At 38.6% G+C, this 19,050-nt stretch overlaps 1 protein-coding gene across 4 annotated transcripts in view; it reads right to left on the reverse strand.

The window, feature by feature from the left end:
• Positions 1-19,050, reverse strand: part of EPHA6 (EPH receptor A6) — a 543,420-nt gene that overhangs the window by 259,493 nt on the left and 264,877 nt on the right. For all 4 annotated transcript variants that reach the window (XM_075434878.1, XM_075434861.1, XM_075434886.1 and 1 more), the window contains exon 4: positions 386-541. In XM_075434878.1, coding sequence (XP_075290993.1) covers positions 386-541 — 156 coding nt within the window. The remainder of the gene's footprint in view (positions 1-385; positions 542-19,050) is intronic.

The following is a 19,050-nucleotide window of genomic DNA, read 5'->3' on the forward strand; positions in this document are numbered from 1 at the left end:
AGTATGTCAGAACAGTTTTTTTCTTATGTGACTCCTCACTTTTTTGAAAGTCTTTGTACAAGGACATTTTCATGTATTTAAAATACATACTGGTAGTTAAAACTCAAGATTGTTATCTATATGACAGTGTTCACATACCTTGTATTACCTGTCAGAACTACAAGTTAAAAAGTCACCAAGCTAAGAAACATGTCAGCATTTTTAAGGATATCTACATTATATAGAAATATGTCGTTTGAACTTTTATTTTAAAAATCTCTTGTGATTATCTTGAATGGAATTCTTCACAAAATGTACAAACCTATGTCATTTTTATAAAATACAAAAATAAATAAATGAGGCACAGGAGAAGAGAAATACAGACATTGGTACTGATCAGACTTACGGGTACATGCCATAGTTGGTGGGTCCTTCTCAGCTCTGAAGTAACCTTTCTCACATTGACAGACAGAAGTTGCTTCTACATAAGTCAAGCTGTGTGGTGGGCACTTGGAGCACTTTACATTTCCAGCAAATGCCTTATAGAATCCAGGCCTGCAAGCTGCAAAACAAGAAAATAAGTTTCATTAATAGAAGCAAGTTTTTGTCATAAGCAAAATCTGTTCCAGTTATGTACCTTCTTTCCTTTCCAACCTAAATATATATGCTATTTTGATCATACAGTTCTTTAGAGCTTTTTTTGTGGTATACGGACTTAAAAAAAAATACAATCTGTTCTTGGTATATAATGGGAAATAATTAAGAGAGACAGCTTCCAAATTTACAGACAGTCCTCATCGCTGCTTGAAATTGTTATCTAGACAACTTCATCAATATCACTAAAGAAAAGCACATTATCTATGTTTTACGTAGGTTCTATCTGTTAATAAGAAAGACTGAGATAACTTCTTATCTCCCAAAGCTATTTATATGGCTTCCTTATTTAAGTAACGGAGATTTGCAACGCTTAATATGTTTACCCTCACAACGCCTTGATGAGACAAGGATGACATCCCTGCATATTTATAGGTGGGTCTGACTTGCCTACAGTCCCCTGAGAAGCCTCTGACAGGAGGACCACATCAGCCGTTGGCATGAGAGGCTGGGAGGTGCTGCTACTGCCACCTTCAGAGATGCAGGATGGAGATGCTGATACCCTCTAGCACAAAGTACCACAAGCCTGAGGCTGCTATGAATTGTGCCAGGAAACAACCTGGATAGCAGCTGCCCTGAGGACAGGGGATGTTGACATGGTGAGAGTTCACCGCATCCCCAGTTACTGGGAGTAGGAGTCCCTGCTGTTCTCAACCACAGCAAAACCTTACACGTCTTTTCGCTGGCCTTTAAAGCTGAAGCAATTCATTAAAATAAATCTTATCATAAATCTGCCAGGTTTGCATCCTGAACTATTATTTTAAAACCATCTTCAGACTTCATCACACATGTTTAAACAGAGACTTCTTTCCTTCCCCTGCCAGCTACCACATTTACCCGTGCCAGTATGCATTGCAGTTACTGTCTTCTGGCTTCCCAATCTGAAAACAGAAGTGAAACAAATGAAAGAGCAACTCAAACATATAGACTGTACAGACTCCTATTCCTTCTGACTCCTCCAGCAGTATGATGGAAACCATTGCTATAAATGTAACTTTGAAGATCCATGTGGCGTTTTCTCATTTTCACATATTCAAGACTATTTTCTTGATATTGCTAGTGAAAATAGGCAGTACTTCCTTCTCTTGTAAGAAGACAAAATAACAATATTAAAATGAGATGTTCTTTAAAAAGTACCCAAAAGTACGCATTTTATGGATCCACTGTCGGTATATATTAAGAGAATTATTAAAAAGTATTAACCCATAGACAACATATACACAGATCAGTTTTGCTTCTGATTCGAAGGACTTGCTTGATGTAAAAGCAGTTTCATCAGTAGCTGAAGGAAAAGGAGTGAGAAGATGGGACTGAAAAAGATAACAGTTGATTGTCTATCAGAATCCAAGAGCCAACTTTAAAAATGTAATTTCAAAAGCTTAATTTTGACCCAACAATTTCAGCAGTTCTCCTCCCTGTGTGTTCTTCTGACTTTGCTGAATAGACGTTAGGGAGGAATCCTGCCCTGCTGTCACTGATGGGGGAGAGGGGGGGAGAGTATTTCTGGTGTTAGAGATAAGAGGGGTGGGAACAGCAGGGGTTTTCCCTTTGCAAGGAGGCTACTGGTCTGATACAACTGTGGTTATAGCAAGCGTTAATTTTCTACTGATTGGAAAGACCGCAGGTTTGGTGCAGGGAAGAAGGCAGCATCAGAGATACAGGCTGTGGGCACTGACTCCTCTTAGCTTTGCTGGAAGGAAGGAAGAGGGGACATAAGGGAAAATCAAGGCAGGGTGTTACTCTTGCCTGCTCCTTTCTTCTTTTCTCATGCCTGAATCCTACCCTGGCTTATTTAAGGATGAATAGTAAATTCTTGCTTCTAATAGCTACCTTTCATACATGTGGTGCAACACAAAGAAGTTTGTGATTAAAGAGTTGGCGATTCTAGCTTACAGTTTCAGTCAAAGCAAAATGAGTACTCTTTAAAATCCTTATTACTTCTGACATTAATGTCTGTCAGTTCTGAAATCATTCCTTCTTCCTTTCTGCCCCCCATACGACAAACGACTTTGGATCAAAAGAAATGTAGTGTTTTCTTTCAAAAGAAATATGTTGTTTAAATTTCAAGCAGTTCACTATTCCAAAATAAAACTCAAGGAGAAGATTCATTTCCAATTTAAAAAAGTAAATGTTTTACTCTGAAATAGTATTCTGTAATGTATTTAAAGCAATTATGGGTTTGATACAGTATGCCTCTTAAAAGAAAGCACATATGTACTCCCAGAAAAGATGGGGAAAAAAATAATGGGTAAATAAGAGGAGCATTTTACTGCTTTCGAAGCCAACCCAAATACACTTATCCATTAAGCCAGGTATGTACCACAAGTTCTGAGGCAGAGGAAGATGTCAGGGAAGCTTTTCTAGGACTAAGTTTACAAAAGCTATTGACAACCTGCTCCCTGTCCAAATGTAGAATCACACACCCATCATTATGGGATACTTCCAAATAAAAAACAGGCCTTCATAAACAAGCTAAAATAACACAAGCTGAAAACCCCCAAATGACCACAAGCTTGGGATAACTTGCCTCTCTGGGTAACTCCGTGCTGATTGTCAACACTCAAGGTGAAAGAAAAGAAACTGTTACTCCATCAAAATCAATGAATATGCAGCATGAGTCTGAAATACAGCCCTTCAGCTGTTGTACATATCTAAGCTTATACACTGCTAACAAATACTGTGTTTCAGTGGCACAATTAACAATAACAGTCGCTAAATTTACCATTTTTCCACAGAAAATATGCAAGCACTAGTTACTACCTAGGTTTTTAAAAGCTCATTCAGGAAATGCCTCAACTCCTATGATTTCAGAGATATGTCTCTCTCTGAAGAAAAGAAGAAGAATCTCTCTATTCCTTCAGCCTTAAGTGTCTTCGTGGAGCTTAAGGCTGTGTAAGACCACTGCAAGCCAACTGTAGCTCACAGCAATTCCAATCAAAATTTACAGGAAAATTGCACAGATGAGTCAATGGTATATGCATTCCATTGTAATTTCTGATTTATGCATAACATTTTATAAAATCGGGGTTTGTAAATGTTCTACTATGAGATTACTGCATGTAAACCACTATGTGTGACTGCAGGTTGTCATATCAAATATACACAAATACTGGATGTTGTACTCAACTTCAGAGTCCTAAAGTCACACGCTGTCTAAAATAAGGATTAGGATACGAATCTGTAAAGGGAATAATCAATAGGCTTACTTACATAGAATCATAGGTTGGAAAAGACCTCTAAGATCATCAAGTCCAATCATTCACCCAACACCACCATGCCTAATACATACTTAATGGTAACCAAGTTCCTCAGATTTTGCCTAGCTTCCTATTATTTCTATTGCTTATTCTCATTTGGTGGTTTCAGCCACACAAAATTACTTCGTGCGCAAATTGCCGGATGGGCAAGTCAGAAACTAAGAAACTTTTAATTATAAATGAGTTGTGGTTTCGTATTTGGAGAAGGAAAAAAGCCATCGTTCCTATGGAAAATTGTACCCTAAGTAAATATATTACAAGTAAGTTAAAAGTTTGTTCTATGTGTTTATGGATACAGAAAGTTTTGTTTTTGTATGGGTTGATAAATCAGTATTTTCAAAGTGTTTCTCATAAGATTTTCTTCACTCATGCATATGTTAGTGTAAACTCCAATTTAAACTATGAAAAACTGTCATGTGAAAAAGTTTCTAGTGACGACTGTTCAAGAAACTCTAAAGTTTATTTTTATCTTTGTTACTAGAGGTTTTTTTTCTAACTTCCAAATCACTGGAAGGCATCCTATTTTCCCTACCGTTATCTAAGAGAAGTGACTTTGTGAGTTACTAATTATATGAACTGTATGAGATGTGACTTTTGTAAAGCCTGGGGGAAGATAATATACTGTCTTAATGATTAAGTAATTACCAGGGTATCTGAATGAACAATTCAAAGGCACTAAAGTTTTCTCCAATGAAATACCAGAGATCATGTAGAGAAGCACTGATAATTTAATTGGCTTCCTAAAAGATAGTGCATCTACAAATCTGCTTTACTACAGCTTTATCAGGATTTGATTATGAGGTTTTTAAACTACAGAAACTTTGTAATTAATATAATTTTCATTATTTAATGTTTAATATATGGCATTTAGTTTTGTTTGCATTATACATAGATGCATACAAAGAGAAATTAACGCCACGCAAAGCTCTGCTGAACTCTTAGAGAAAGTGATTCATGGCTTGCTAGCCTCCCAGCCTGGGCAGAGAGTGGGAGAAGGCATTTATCAAGCAGCTGCAAAACAGTTTAGCACTGTTCATGTTATTTGCAGAGGTAGTGAAATAGAGGGGAAAAACTTGAGAGGTTCATTGTACGCCCACTACCTAAAATGAGACACGATCTTAGCTGTTTCAAACAGGATGGTGCGTGTGTGGTGCAAGATGCTGTGGGAAGCCGCATGGCTGGGTGGTCGGCCTACGGCCGTTACTACCCCTGAGGGCCACGAGCGCATCCTCCTGCCAGGGCTTTGGCTGAGGGGCTCAGGGCCAGCTCAGAGCCAGTACAGCCGAGGGCAGCCCCGTCCCGCTGGGGCCATGGGGAAAGGCTCCGTGGAAGAGCGGTCAGGAGGCTGACCCCTGCCTGTGGGAGCTGCTTCTGGCTGAGGGCTTGGTCCCTGCCTGGGCTGCAGCTCCGCCGTGGCACAGCCCTGCCCTGCACGGCCATGGGCCCTGCTTGAGCTCGGCCCACCCGCAGACAGATGTCCTGGCCCAGCCCAGGGGGTGGGACAGGCCCTGCATGGCCGCCCCCAGGGAGCCCTCGCCCCTGCCAGGACCCAGGGAGGTGCTGGCCCCTGAGGTGTCCCAACAACCTATTATAACAAGCACAGAGAAAGCCATACTTCACCGAGATCCATCTGCGAAAGTGGACACGTTTCCAAAACTGGGGGAAGGCAGCCAAAGGCTGGCCCTTGTGCAGGCTGGCGGGCTGCAAGGCCTGGTCTCACAGCATTACTCAGGTGATGAGGAGCAAGGGTGGATGGGACAGTATTTGTAAGGATCTTTTGAATTGCCCAATTCAGTAAATAGGGTCACGGGTCAGTTACTAAAAAAAGCAGTTGTGGGCTTTCTTGCAGAAGTGTCTTTACTGCTGGAGACTGTTATGGTCATTAAGTTCTCCCCCAGCCTGGGAAGGGTATGATGCATAGACACAAAATCTGGAATATGGTGCTCATCTTCATGGCCATAAAACTTGTTGCTTTAAAAAAAAAGGGGCATTTTCACTGCTCTGTGGGAGCATGTCATTGTGAAAGAAAGAAGCTGATTCCAGTTTTTGGTTGTTTCAGTTTTACAACATCTGAATCGATATTAATCAAGTCAGTTGAAGTAAGGGCAGTCCAAGCAAACTTAGAAGCAACTTTTAGGTATGTGACACTTGTTGGACTGTGTGTGGGAACACATTTCTCATGAAAATGGGATTTTTATAGCTTGCTGAGAACTCATCAATCAAAATAGAGAAGACTCTGTTGTCATTTACAATGAATGGCAACCATCAGTACCTGTGGAAGAGGTGTTTTAATCTTTCTGAAACATAATTTGCTATGCTTTTCCACCTGATACATTTTTTTAAATTGCTTACTGAAACCCATTAATGCACTATAAGCCCAACTTATTTCATATTTTTTATATTCTATCAATATATAATTATTCCAATTTTAAAGTCCTCTTACCCCTCTTGATCTAATCACTTTATAAATAGGGCAGTCCAATAAAGCCTATTCTACCATTGTGCAGAAACAAGGAACAATAATATTATTTTAACCTTAGTAAAAGTATATAGAAAAGAACAAAGAAGCATATAGAAAAGAACAAGAGAAAAGAATGTAACAAAAGATGCCTGGACAAGGTCCTGTGCAGCCTGCTGTAGGTGACCCTACTTCGGCAGGAGGGTTGGACTAGATGACGCACAGAGGTCCCTTCCAACCCCTACCATTCTGTGATTCTGTGATTCTGTGATGCACATTGTATATTACAAAAGGCAGAATACAATCATTAAGTCAAGATTAGGATATTACAGAATTAGGATAATGAATCTGTAACGACAACCTTTGAATGTGAGTACTATCTGAATAAGTAATCTCATGTCTCTTCTTTCTTCACGTGATCCTTCTTTTACTCAGGTCATGAACGGACTGTGAGAAAAGAGGGGTGATTCACTTAAGAGTCATGTTCAAACTGATAGCGAGACTATGCAGGAGGAGATGCTAGAAACAGAAGGCATCACAAAGAACCCATTGGAGGAAGACCAGCCATTACAGATTATAAATTATGGAACATGCTGGTTAGTTGAAACCACAAATATAAAAGACATCATGTATCAAGAAGGTAAAGCTCTAATTTGGTTCAGTTCCCACAGCTGGTAAGGAGGGGACACCAGACATCCCTACGAAATTTAGTGACAGAATGACCCAACTTTTGAGGTTTTTTATTAAAATTATCAGAAGAAAAGACAAAAGAGATAATTGGTATATATCAAACAGTATTTCAGTTCACATCAGTTCAGTTTTTCTCTGTATAAAACATTAGTTGCAATATAATGGCTTGAGCAATGATTCAGGTCACATACCATGTTTTTACAGAATCAGTGCTCTACCAAAAAAATTCACACAGACAAGGCGAACAGTCAATGATATTAATTTTATCACTGCCTGTCATACCAGATAAAATTCAGTAGCTCATCAAAGAGCTGGGATCTGTACTACACAGCACAGGTGAATACTATTCTGCACTTCTTATGGTGCTTGGTCAGCTACTTCTCCAATACTTTTAAGTTGGCAACTTCTGATCACAGCAAAGAGAAACACCTTGTTTGGCACTGAAGTGACTTGAATAGCTTTTGCAGTGTTGAAAACAAACTACTTCACTAAAATTTGCTTTTCACATACAGAGCAATAATTACTCAGCAACTTAAGCTACTTCTCGTATTGCTGCTGGAGACTACCATTGCCCAGTAATAGAAGAATTTTCAAAGATCTGTGAGGAAGACTGTCCGTATTGTGGCTTCCCCTTAACCTACACGCAAGATGGAGACAAGTGACAGTGTAGGAATAATATATGTAACTGGTGGTCTTTTCTTTGTTAATCACAAGCAGAATGATACCTTCACAGGTTGTCTACCTATTGCATTTGTCACCTTATCTAGATATTCTTTTTCTGTAGGTGTGTATTCTATATTGTTAACCTCTTCTTTAAAAATTCTTGACTAAGGACTCCTTTTTGTATTTTAAAAAAATAAAAAAGAGCATCCTAAATACCTCCAAATAGTCTAGAATTTAAGAATATGATTATAAACGTAGAGTTACTACTCAACGAAAGAGATGGAAAATGTTTTTAACACTGACAAGACTTTTTTTTCATTTAATTCTTAGAATTAGCAGAATTATTTTTTCCAAAACTAATACATATGTGAAATTTACTACTACAACAGGTAGATAGCAAGTAAGAATGTTTCAGCATGAATGAATACAAAATTGACAAAATTATAAGCAGCTGAAAAGAGGCTAATTTGATTGGAAATATCAAGCATTGAAACTACAGATCAAGACCAAATGCATAAAATAAAAGCTGCTCACAATACAAGCTACACGGCTTTACAGAGGGTCTGTAACCTTTTAAAATTACCCCTTAAACACATTTTCTAAACTGTACTGATGAGTCAAAACAGTTAATTTTTTAGAAAAAGTTGCTATATTGCAACTTACTGCAACTTCTTGTGTGTCTGTGTTTAGCTCAGATAGACCTTCCTAAAGGCAGACCCAGCGATGACTGTACAGTTTCATTTTGTTAGGTCCATTTATGTATGCCTGTATAAGCTCCAACAGTGAAAACCAAACTCAGGCTAAATTCAAAACAAAAGCAGCTTTCATACCACTTAGATAGGTCTGGAAGAAATAAGTGATTATCTTCTGACTAGTGAAGATGTGTCAGTGATTTGCGAGAAACATACTTGTTTCTGGTATCTCAGTCAATAAAAAGGCTGCCTGGGTAAAAACCAGAAGCTATTAGAATGGGAAGATCTGTGAGGAAGACTGTCCGTATTGTGGCTTCCCCTTAACCTACACGCAAGATGGAGACAAGTGACAGTGTAGGAATAATATATGTAACTGGTGGTCTTTTCTTTGTTAATCACAAGCAGAATGATACCTTCACAGGTTGTCTACCTATTGCATTTGTCACCTTATCTAGATATTCTTTTTCTGTAGGTGTGTATTCTATATTGTTAACCTCTTCTTTAAAAATTCTTGACTAAGGACTCCTTTTTGTATTTTAAAAAAATAAAAAAGAGCATCCTAAATACCTCCAAATAGTCTAGAATTTAAGAATATGATTATAAACGTAGAGTTACTACTCAACGAAAGAGATGGAAAATGTTTTTAACACTGACAAGACTTTTTTTTCATTTAATTCTTAGAATTAGCAGAATTATTTTTTCCAAAACTAATACATATGTGAAATTTACTACTACAACAGGTAGATAGCAAGTAAGAATGTTTCAGCATGAATGAATACAAAATTGACAAAATTATAAGCAGCTGAAAAGAGGCTAATTTGATTGGAAATATCAAGCATTGAAACTACAGATCAAGACCAAATGCATAAAATAAAAGCTGCTCACAATACAAGCTACACGGCTTTACAGAGGGTCTGTAACCTTTTAAAATTACCCCTTAAACACATTTTCTAAACTGTACTGATGAGTCAAAACAGTTAATTTTTTAGAAAAAGTTGCTATATTGCAACTTACTGCAACTTCTTGTGTGTCTGTGTTTAGCTCAGATAGACCTTCCTAAAGGCAGACCCAGCGATGACTGTACAGTTTCATTTTGTTAGGTCCATTTATGTATGCCTGTATAAGCTCCAACAGTGAAAACCAAACTCAGGCTAAATTCAAAACAAAAGCAGCTTTCATACCACTTAGATAGGTCTGGAAGAAATAAGTGATTATCTTCTGACTAGTGAAGATGTGTCAGTGATTTGCGAGAAACATACTTGTTTCTGGTATCTCAGTCAATAAAAAGGCTGCCTGGGTAAAAACCAGAAGCTATTAGAATGGGAAGACTCCAGTTTTTAACTGCACAGAGACTGCACTACCACATTACCGCAGCACCGCATTACTGGCATTATCACAAGGAACCCACATTAAAAAAACCACACATGACCTTTGCAAACTTTGGCTCAAAATTTTCATGCAGGACCACCACAGCTGTTTCAGTATTTATAGGTGGCAATGATCATAGAATCATAGAAAGTTTTGGGTTGGAAGGGACCCCTAGAGGTCATCTAGTCCAACCCCCCCGCAGCGAGCAGGGACACCCCTAACTAGATCAGGTTGCTCAGAGTCCTGTCCAACCTGGTCTTGAATGTTTCCAGGGATGGGGCCTCCACTGCCTCTCTGGGCAACCCGTTCCAGTGTTTCACCACCCTCATTGTAAAGAATTTCTTCCTTATATCTAGCCTAAACCTACCCTGTTTTAGTTTAAAACCATTACCCCTCGTCCTATCACTGTTGTCTCTACTAAACAGATTGTCCCCATCTTTCCTATAGGCTCCCTTTAAGTACTGAAATGCTGCAATCAGGTCTCCCCGCAGCCTTCTCTTCTCCAGGCTGATGATCTCTGATCCCTTCGCACCATGAAAAACTATGTGCCTAAATGTACTGTAAATGTACTGTATGTGGCCATAAAGGCCTCTTGTTAATTGGGGAAGGGGATAAAGGCAGAATCTAGCTCCTAGTCTCCATAGTTGTTGCTGATCTCTGTCAGCAATTTCTGGCAGGGACGCTGATGCTGGGAGGTGCTCACCTGGCAGACTGTCTTGAAGTTGTCTCAACTATGTGCAAACACCAATAACACACAGGTAGGCTGTTATCAGCCAAAGAATAAAAATACATTACAGTTACATCTGCAGAATTGGGAAAAACAAGAAGTCAAGATGTCCCACAGAAATGGCAAGTGACAAAAATGGCTACAAGACTGGGGTATTTTATTAGTGGTGGAAGGAAGAATAGACACCAATACAACAGGATGAACCTCCCTGAAGAGGCAAGCAACTATTTTTTTTCTGCTCTGCACTGCAGACTGTTGTGGGAACCCAAGAAATCTAACAAATTGTTTGAGGTGGGAACTACAACTACTCAAATGCACTGCTGCATACCCAAATTAGTCTTTATTTTTTGTTGATATTTTATGGATAGACTCCAAAGAAAATCCACAATTAAAGAGACTTCATAAATCTTTAAAGGAGATGGTATAAATACTGTTTTTCACACTGCATAATTTTTAAAAGAACATTATTGTGTTTTAGGAAGATAGTAAACAAAAGAAATCAGTCAAGCTAATTAAGGCACACAATAGAAATGGTAATCAAGTAACGTGACAGCAGTGAAAAAGAAGAGAAGCAATTTCCTGCAACGTACTAGTGCATAGTCCTGGGATCAGGAAGGTCGGAAGGAAAAGAATGGAAGGAAAAGATCATTGAATCTCCAAGAAGCCATCTCCAGTAATCACCTTTAACTAGAAAAGCAGGAGAAATGCAACCTTGAGAACACTTCAGGGCAATGCAGCGCTGGAGTAAATGGTGGAAGTTACACATGAAGTCCCCAATCTGTCCACAGCAGTTGTAAAACCTCTTCATTCCAAAGTACTTTATTACTTTTTAATCATTGCTTATTATTGCAAAGCTTTATTTTTAAGAAAATGCTTTCTTCATTCCTTCAGTTCTGCCCAGTAAAAAGCTGGTATTTGGGTGACCTGGAACAATGGCAACACCAAGGAGCATTCTGTACCTATGCAATCCTAAAAACTGAAAAGCTGTAATAGTCAACGCCCCAACATCTTCGCTGCAGGGTATCTCTAGGCTAGAAGAAGTATTCCTCTACTCAGCTACCCTGGCTTATTTGGGAACTCATAACACAAAGGACTGGAAAGGAGAAGCATACTTCATTAGCCAACACTAGTCAGGAAAGTTCACTGGCACATGTCAGAATAGTGGTGAGAATAGTGGAGAGAATACTTGAATTTCCAGGTGAACTTTAAAAACTTCTGTTTAACCTATTTAGTTCACTGTAGATGCACAAGCCAAGGCCAAATGAAAGAATTCGTGCACTGTAGAGTGCGTGGAGCTCAGTATGTGACGTATGTTGCAGTGACACATCTCTCCTCATATTTTTGAAGAGGACAGATTCTGCTGTAGGTTTCTTTACCACTTCCAAAAATAAAAGAAGGATATTGCTGTTGCTGCAGTCCTCAGAGTAAAGCAATGTGGAAATCAAAAAAATCCATTAGACCAAGGACACCACATCATAACACACATAGAGAGCAGTTTATTTAACATTGCTGGGAGCTGTTCAGCACATCAAACTGCTTTTCATAAAGGAAAGCTGAAGCAGTGGTTAGGATACAGTTGTAGCTGGAAGGGCTTTTTGGGTGGAGGGATAAGGCAGGAGTGTGATAAGTTTCTCAACACAGCAGTGAATACTACAAAAGAGAAGTCTGAAAAACAGCAGTAAGAAATATTTATTGTAACTGTGGAAGGAATCTGTGTTTGCTGGATTTTCTCAATATAGAATCATAGAATCATTAAGGTTGGAAAAGACCTCTAAGATCATCAAGTCCAACTGTCAACACAACACCACCATGCTCGCTAAACCATGTCCCGAAGTGCAATATCTACACGTTTCTTGAACACCTCCAGGGATGGTGACTCAATCACTTCCCTGGGCAGTCTATAATTTCAATAAGAATTAGTGTCCAACCTGGAAGGCCATGAAGGCTTCTGTTTTCACAGAATCATTTACACTCTCACGTACAGTTGAGGACTCCTGCTTCTTAGAAGGCACTGCAACAGGCATTAGACTGTTATCAAATATTTCCTTCTGCAAGAGGAAAAAATGATCTGCAGATATCAGATCCAATTTGTGGCTAACTCCTTTTGCACGTTATCTATCTCCATGCTATAAAAGTGAAAGCAGCATTCCTGCAAGGAGGTGCTCATTTGTGTACCTTTCATGACCACAATGAATGCAAACCCACAGCAGACGACTGGTCTGCAATGCTGGTGCTAACTTAGGGGCTGAAAATGGTCAAGCCTACTGAAGCTACGGCCTCCTCTTTTTTTTCTTTTTTCCTTCTATTGTCACATTAATTGTAAAAAGATGGATCTCCCAATTCAGAGTTGCATGGCTTGCTTTGTTGTCTAGTTCAAGTAAGTATCTGGTATACAGTGTGTAAGGTTTAACCCAGCATCATAAATACGTTCAGGTAGTGGACAATGTAGTGCTGATTTCCAAAAAGATTTTTGTCTATTGGAATGTTAAAAAAGAACCCTCTCAGAGTGGTGATAACAGTTATAAAATCATCATCTCTTGATCTGAGCATAATAACTAAATGCTAGAAAAATATCTCCTGCTATTAGAAAGATTCAAAGTGCTTCCTACCAGACATATCTATAAAATTTGAAGTGTTTTCTTAATAGATATATGTACAAAACATTTTTAGAGAGAGCAGTTTGTCAGTCTTATGATTTCCTCTATCAAATGCTGCCATGCACATGTGATTTTTCCTCTCTGTCCCTTTTGCTGATACTGTAAACTGATATTTCTGTCTTATCCTTCTCCCCATCTTTTGCTCTGTCTTCCTCCCCCCATATGAGAAACCACCTCTCTGTTTTCTTCTCTGTATGTATGTTACATAGTTTATCATGGACTTCTCTGTTCCCTGGGCAAGAACAGACCATTTGAATCTGCAGATGCACATTTCTCTGTCCATAACAAATGAATCTGCTAGCCTGGCTTAATTAATTCCTACGATAGCAGTTATTTCATTTGTTTTGCAGGTGCTTTTTCTGGAAGCAATTTTTCTAAAGCTGTGAGGTTTCAACTTTTGACAAGTAGGAAAACTTCCAGCCTGCTAGTTGCTGCAATGACATTTCTTGGCCGGCATCATGTCAGACTGCTTTTCTGTGCAAGAATAGCAAGTTACCAGCATACTTCTCAAATAATTAATGGCACTTGGCTTCACGACTCAGAACACACTCAAGGGGTACACTGAAAGCCTACTAAAGCTCTCCCTGACATGACTTACTACGTTATTACAAAACTGTAGAGCAGCTTTCTAGAGAAGGCATTCCTTGAAGGAATGTAATATTCTTACAGGTAGTTATTAATAATAAAATCTGAAGAATAGTGCAGTGACTATTTACAAGGATACCATTTCCTGTTATGGCCTTATTATAAGACTGTAGTTTTTAATGATTTAAGATCTCAGTGCTCATTTTTTGGGTTCACAACTTTCACAAGATCAATTGCTTTTATAATAGATCAGCTAAAGCTTTTTTTCTTCTTCTCTGTATAACTGCCTCTTTTACACTATTATAATTAGCAAGAAATCATAGCAATGAGAATACAATCTGAGCCACCTGAAGAAATACTTTATATCATCCAATTTTTAAAATGAGAGGCTTAAAAATATGCTTACATTTTAAATTATGGTTACCAAGATTGCACATTCAAGTATGGATTTGATGTGCAATTTATTGAAGCACCTGCTTTATGTGCAGGTACAAGTCAGGAGTTTGTGCACAGAAGTAAAATTACTGTGGAAACATATAAATGCCCAGAAACAGATAGCTAATTGTATAGGTGTGTGATTGCTGATGCAAAAAATGCTGAAATGTTCTTATACAGTCAGGCATTTGTTCTCTAAAACAGAATAATTTTTGATGTGTTTGTAGAAAAACTCACAATCTTGATTTTCAAACACACCATACCTGATTATTGACTCCCAAATTATTTCCACTCCAATTTACCATATTTAATAACACGGAAAATGAAGCTCTGATGCTTCTGTGGGAACCAAATACTACTTTCTTTCGTATTTTGTGTCAGCACTTCCAAGCTCACAGGAAGACAGTCTTCTTGGTTATTGAAAGTTATTTCAAACACAGTACTGTACTAAATGTTATGTAATTTTATTCTATTCTACCATTATTGTAAGACATGGAGTAACACAATGTGACACTTCCGAATAAAGTCACATTTCATGTCAGCAACATACACAATATTCAAATATTGATCACCAAGCTGGCTGTTAATCTATCACATAAACTGATTTTAATAAAGGTCATCAACTTACAGTCCATACAATATACAACGGAATTTCTCCATCTATTTAAATGTCCAGTTTATATCTCCAACTAGTACAAGCAGATGATATTTTAGATTAAAAGAAGTGTAGGTTGTGGTTTTTTTCTCTTTTTTTTTAAATTTACTACAGAAGCAGTGCTTGCCTATAAAATACAGGCATATTTAATGATAGTTTCTGCTCTCAAAAACTTCACTGGCCAAACTGCCATTGATTTTAACACAAAAGGAACTGAGGTCTTTATTTTTGTGTTATCATATATTACTGTCAGTCTTTCAGAAAACTGTTCTGTATTTGCTGCTAATGATCAGGGTAAGAGCAACTACATTCACCTCTTACTCACCTCAATAACAAAGAGTTTTCCCGTGTGTTAGTTACAGCTAATTTTGCCATGGAAGCAACACACACAAATTCTCTAATTAGTCCATTCAGGCTTTCCTTTTCCTTTCCCTTCCCCAGCATACATGCAGAACTACTCGCAGTACTTGGCCCCAAAATATAATAATTACTGAATTGTATTTACGTATGTACAGAGACAATTATGACTATCCCCACTCAATATACTGCGTGTTGCTTTCACAGAATCACAGAATCACAGAAAGGCAGGGGTTGGAAGGGACCTCTGTGGGTCATCTAGTCCTACCCCCCTGCCGAAGCAGGGTCACCTACAGCAGGCTGCACAGGACCTTGTCCAGGCGGGTCTTGAATATCTCCAGAGAAGGAGACTCCACAACCTCCCTGGGCAGCCTGTTCCAGTGCTCTGTCACCCTCAGAGGGAAGAAGTTCTTCCTCATGTTCAGACGGAACTTCCTGTGCTTCAGTTTGTGCCCTTTGCCCCTTGTCCTGTCACTGGGCACCACTGGAAAGAGTTTGGCCCCATCCTCCTGACACTCACCCTTCAGATATTTGTAGAGCATTTATAAGGTCCCCTCGCAGCCTTCTCTTCTTCAGGCTGAACAAGCCCAGCTCTCTCAGCCTCTCCTCGTAGGAGAGATGCTCCAGTCCCCTCATCATCCTCGTAGCCCTCCGCTGGACTCTCTCCAGTAGCTCTTCATTTTTCTTGAAGTGGGGAGCCCAGAACTGGACACAGTACTGCAGATGGGGCCTCACTAGGGCAGAGTAGAGGGGAAGGAGAACCTCCCTCGACCTGCTGGCCACACTCCTCTTAATACATCCCAGGATGCCATTGGCCTTCTTGGCAGCCAGGGCACACTGCTGGCTCATGGTCAGCCTGTCATCCACCAGCACTCCCAGGTCCCTCTCCGCAAAGCTGCTCTCCAGCAGGTCCACCCCAAGCCTGTACTGATGCATGGGGTTGTTCCTGCCCAGGTGCAGGACCCTGCACTTGCCTTTGTTGAACCTCATCAGGTTCCTTTCTGCCCAACTCTCCAGCCTGTCCAGGTCTCGCTGAATGGCAGCACAGCCTTCTGGTGTATCCACCACTCCTCCCAGTTTTGTGTCATCAGTAAACTTCCCTACAGCAGGAATATTGGCAATAGCATAGTGAAAAGCAATGTTTAAGTGAAGCCTCAGATTTAAGAACTGCAATATTGTCCTACCAATGAATGACAGGTAACGAAACAATACTAAACTCTTTTGTTAGAAACAGTCAATTTTAAAAAACCACATGCTTTAAAGTCTTATGTTTGCATAAAGCATCATTACAACTTACTTATTTGTGGTAATATATGCAATAGCAGAGAGTAGTGTCGATACATGAATAGTAAAGGTAACAATAGAAGCAATAACAATACAAACTTTTGTTCAGTAAGTCTTTGTCAGCTCAGTCATATATTTGAATGGTGTGTACAGGGAGTGTATGCATTTCTGGTTTGTTATTCCTGTTTTTATATATGAAATGAAATTCAGAGAAGTCAGCAGACAGTAGTCCAATAGTCTTGACATCAACATTCCTGTAATTTTTTTATTTCATAACCAAATATTGTCAACTTCTCCAAACCCATCACCACTGTTGCATTTGGATTTATATGAATTTCAATATATAGCCAATGTCTTGGTAACCCAAGGGAAAGCTGTGAATGCTGTCTCAAATATTCCTTTATTGGTCTTATAAGACAGGAATAACTAAATCCTTTGGTGATGCAAACCCAGCCCCATTTTAATAAAACAGAAAACATGAAGGTGCCCTTTAGCAGAACTGGGTTTTTAATTTGTGTTTTACCAAAGTAATTATGTGGACTATATCTTTAGTCTTTGTGTCTAGAATATTTCACATGATTCACAAGTATCAGAGTTAAGTATTTCTGCTGACCATACTAAGGTATTTCACTAGAATCTCACACAGAATTCTCAAATAACCAGGTTGATGTGAGAAACACTCCCTCCAATAAGACTTCTGGTACAGATAGAGAAATTTGAGCATAAGAACAAAGTTAAGTATTACTGTAAAAACATATGAATTCTGCATAAAATCTGAATGTTTCCTAGGTTTTCTGAAGAAGTACCAGAGTAGCTTATTTCTAGTTTTCAGCCATACTGTATGCACTACAGTGTTAAGTGCTTTCCAACAGAAATAAAAATCATTATCCCCACTCTCAGAAAATCCCAGCCAAAACCTTTAGCTTAGAGAGGTCAATGTGACTTATGCATGGTCTTCTAACAACCTTGTAGCAGAGACAAGGTCACCCAGATAATTATCCTGACTACAGGTGCAAGGCCCTCACGAGGCACATGCCATGTAGTGCTGTAGCTAGCTAAATGAGGAGCCAGACACCACAGAACAGTAATGAGCACCAACAGGTCAGCATACAACCGAATTTACTTTGTTCTTTTTTTTCCAGTTTGACACTTATCCCCAGCTGCAAACATACAATCAGACACATATTTGGCATAAAATTGACCTTTTAACTACAGATTGTTTAGCTTGAAGGTTCTTTTTTAAGTTACTGTCATCAGTCAAGTAGGATTGTGTATCCTGTTGTTTTTAATTATGTAAATTCATGTGACAGTTCTAATTCTGAAAACAAAATGATTAAATTTTGTAATACACATATGTGTTACTGGTAACATTTCAGGGCAATCATACATTTAAAAAAATGGCAACATGTTTTATATACAGAATTTTAAATATTTAACAGATGATCAGACATATCAGGAATAATCCCTAAACCAAAAAAAAAGTTCAAAATTAGGATTACATAGTCTACAACACTGACAACTACTGATGCTGTATACTCATTTCTCATCAGATTGTGAATTTAATGCTAGTGAAGTTTAAGTCCATTTCAGATTTTAAACTCATTCAGAAGTGTGCACGACAGTTAGTTTTGGAGTTCATAAATATTTGCTACTCAAACTGGGGTGTAGACACATGACAGGAAGCAAGAGAGCTACCACTCACTCACTGAACTGTGGACCCTAGTTGTGTCTTTGCCTTATAGCAGTTAACATCATGTTTATTTTGCAATTGGGGATGGCAGATTGCTTGACCTTTTTTCACTTATATTCACATTTGTCATACTGTGAACAAAACAACTGGGAGACAAAGGTTAGGGTCTACAATTCTGATAGTAAATGAGCTACTACTGCTATCATTGTTCAGTATTTTGAATTGTAAAACTCATCGATCTGTATTTATCAAAAGAACAAAAATGGACTGTACCATTTGGCGTATTTCTTTGATACTATACTGATTTTATTTAATAGACTCATTTTTGGGTAGAAAACTGAAGAGGGACAAATAGCCAGCTCTGTTAAGAAACTCTACCACAATTTTGTAACTTACACTTGCCATCTACATTTTCAATTAATATAGAAAATCACAAATATGCATGTCGTATAATGTTTAGTTTTAGACAGATATATAAGTATTTGTCACCTTTTCGGCACAGCATTTACAGAGTATTTTAGTTGTAGCTTAGTTATTTTAATTGCACTGTATGGTCATTGGTAACTATAGCTATGATCATCTACTCTGTGTTCCTGTACAACAAAAAAACTTTAGCTTTGCTTAGCAAATTTCAGATCTATTTCAAATATCATGTATTTTAGAGTGACACCATGGATCACTTGTTTTATTTGCTTACTTACTGGTTTCCTTCTAGGAATTCAAAATTTTTCTTGTCTACCATGATGATCTTACTCGCCTCCTAGAATGGTCTTCCCAGCCTTTCCTTCTGCAGTTATTCCGGAATCTGCTTTCCTTCTCTACTCATTCTGGTTTCATGTGTATTGGGTATATATATTCTCTACTGAACTTTTTTAATGAATGCACAGAACCCCCCCCCC

The sequence above is a fragment of the Opisthocomus hoazin genome, chromosome 1 (genome assembly GCF_030867145.1).
Source record: "Opisthocomus hoazin isolate bOpiHoa1 chromosome 1, bOpiHoa1.hap1, whole genome shotgun sequence".
In the NCBI taxonomy this organism is placed as follows: Eukaryota; Metazoa; Chordata; class Aves; order Opisthocomiformes; family Opisthocomidae; genus Opisthocomus; species Opisthocomus hoazin.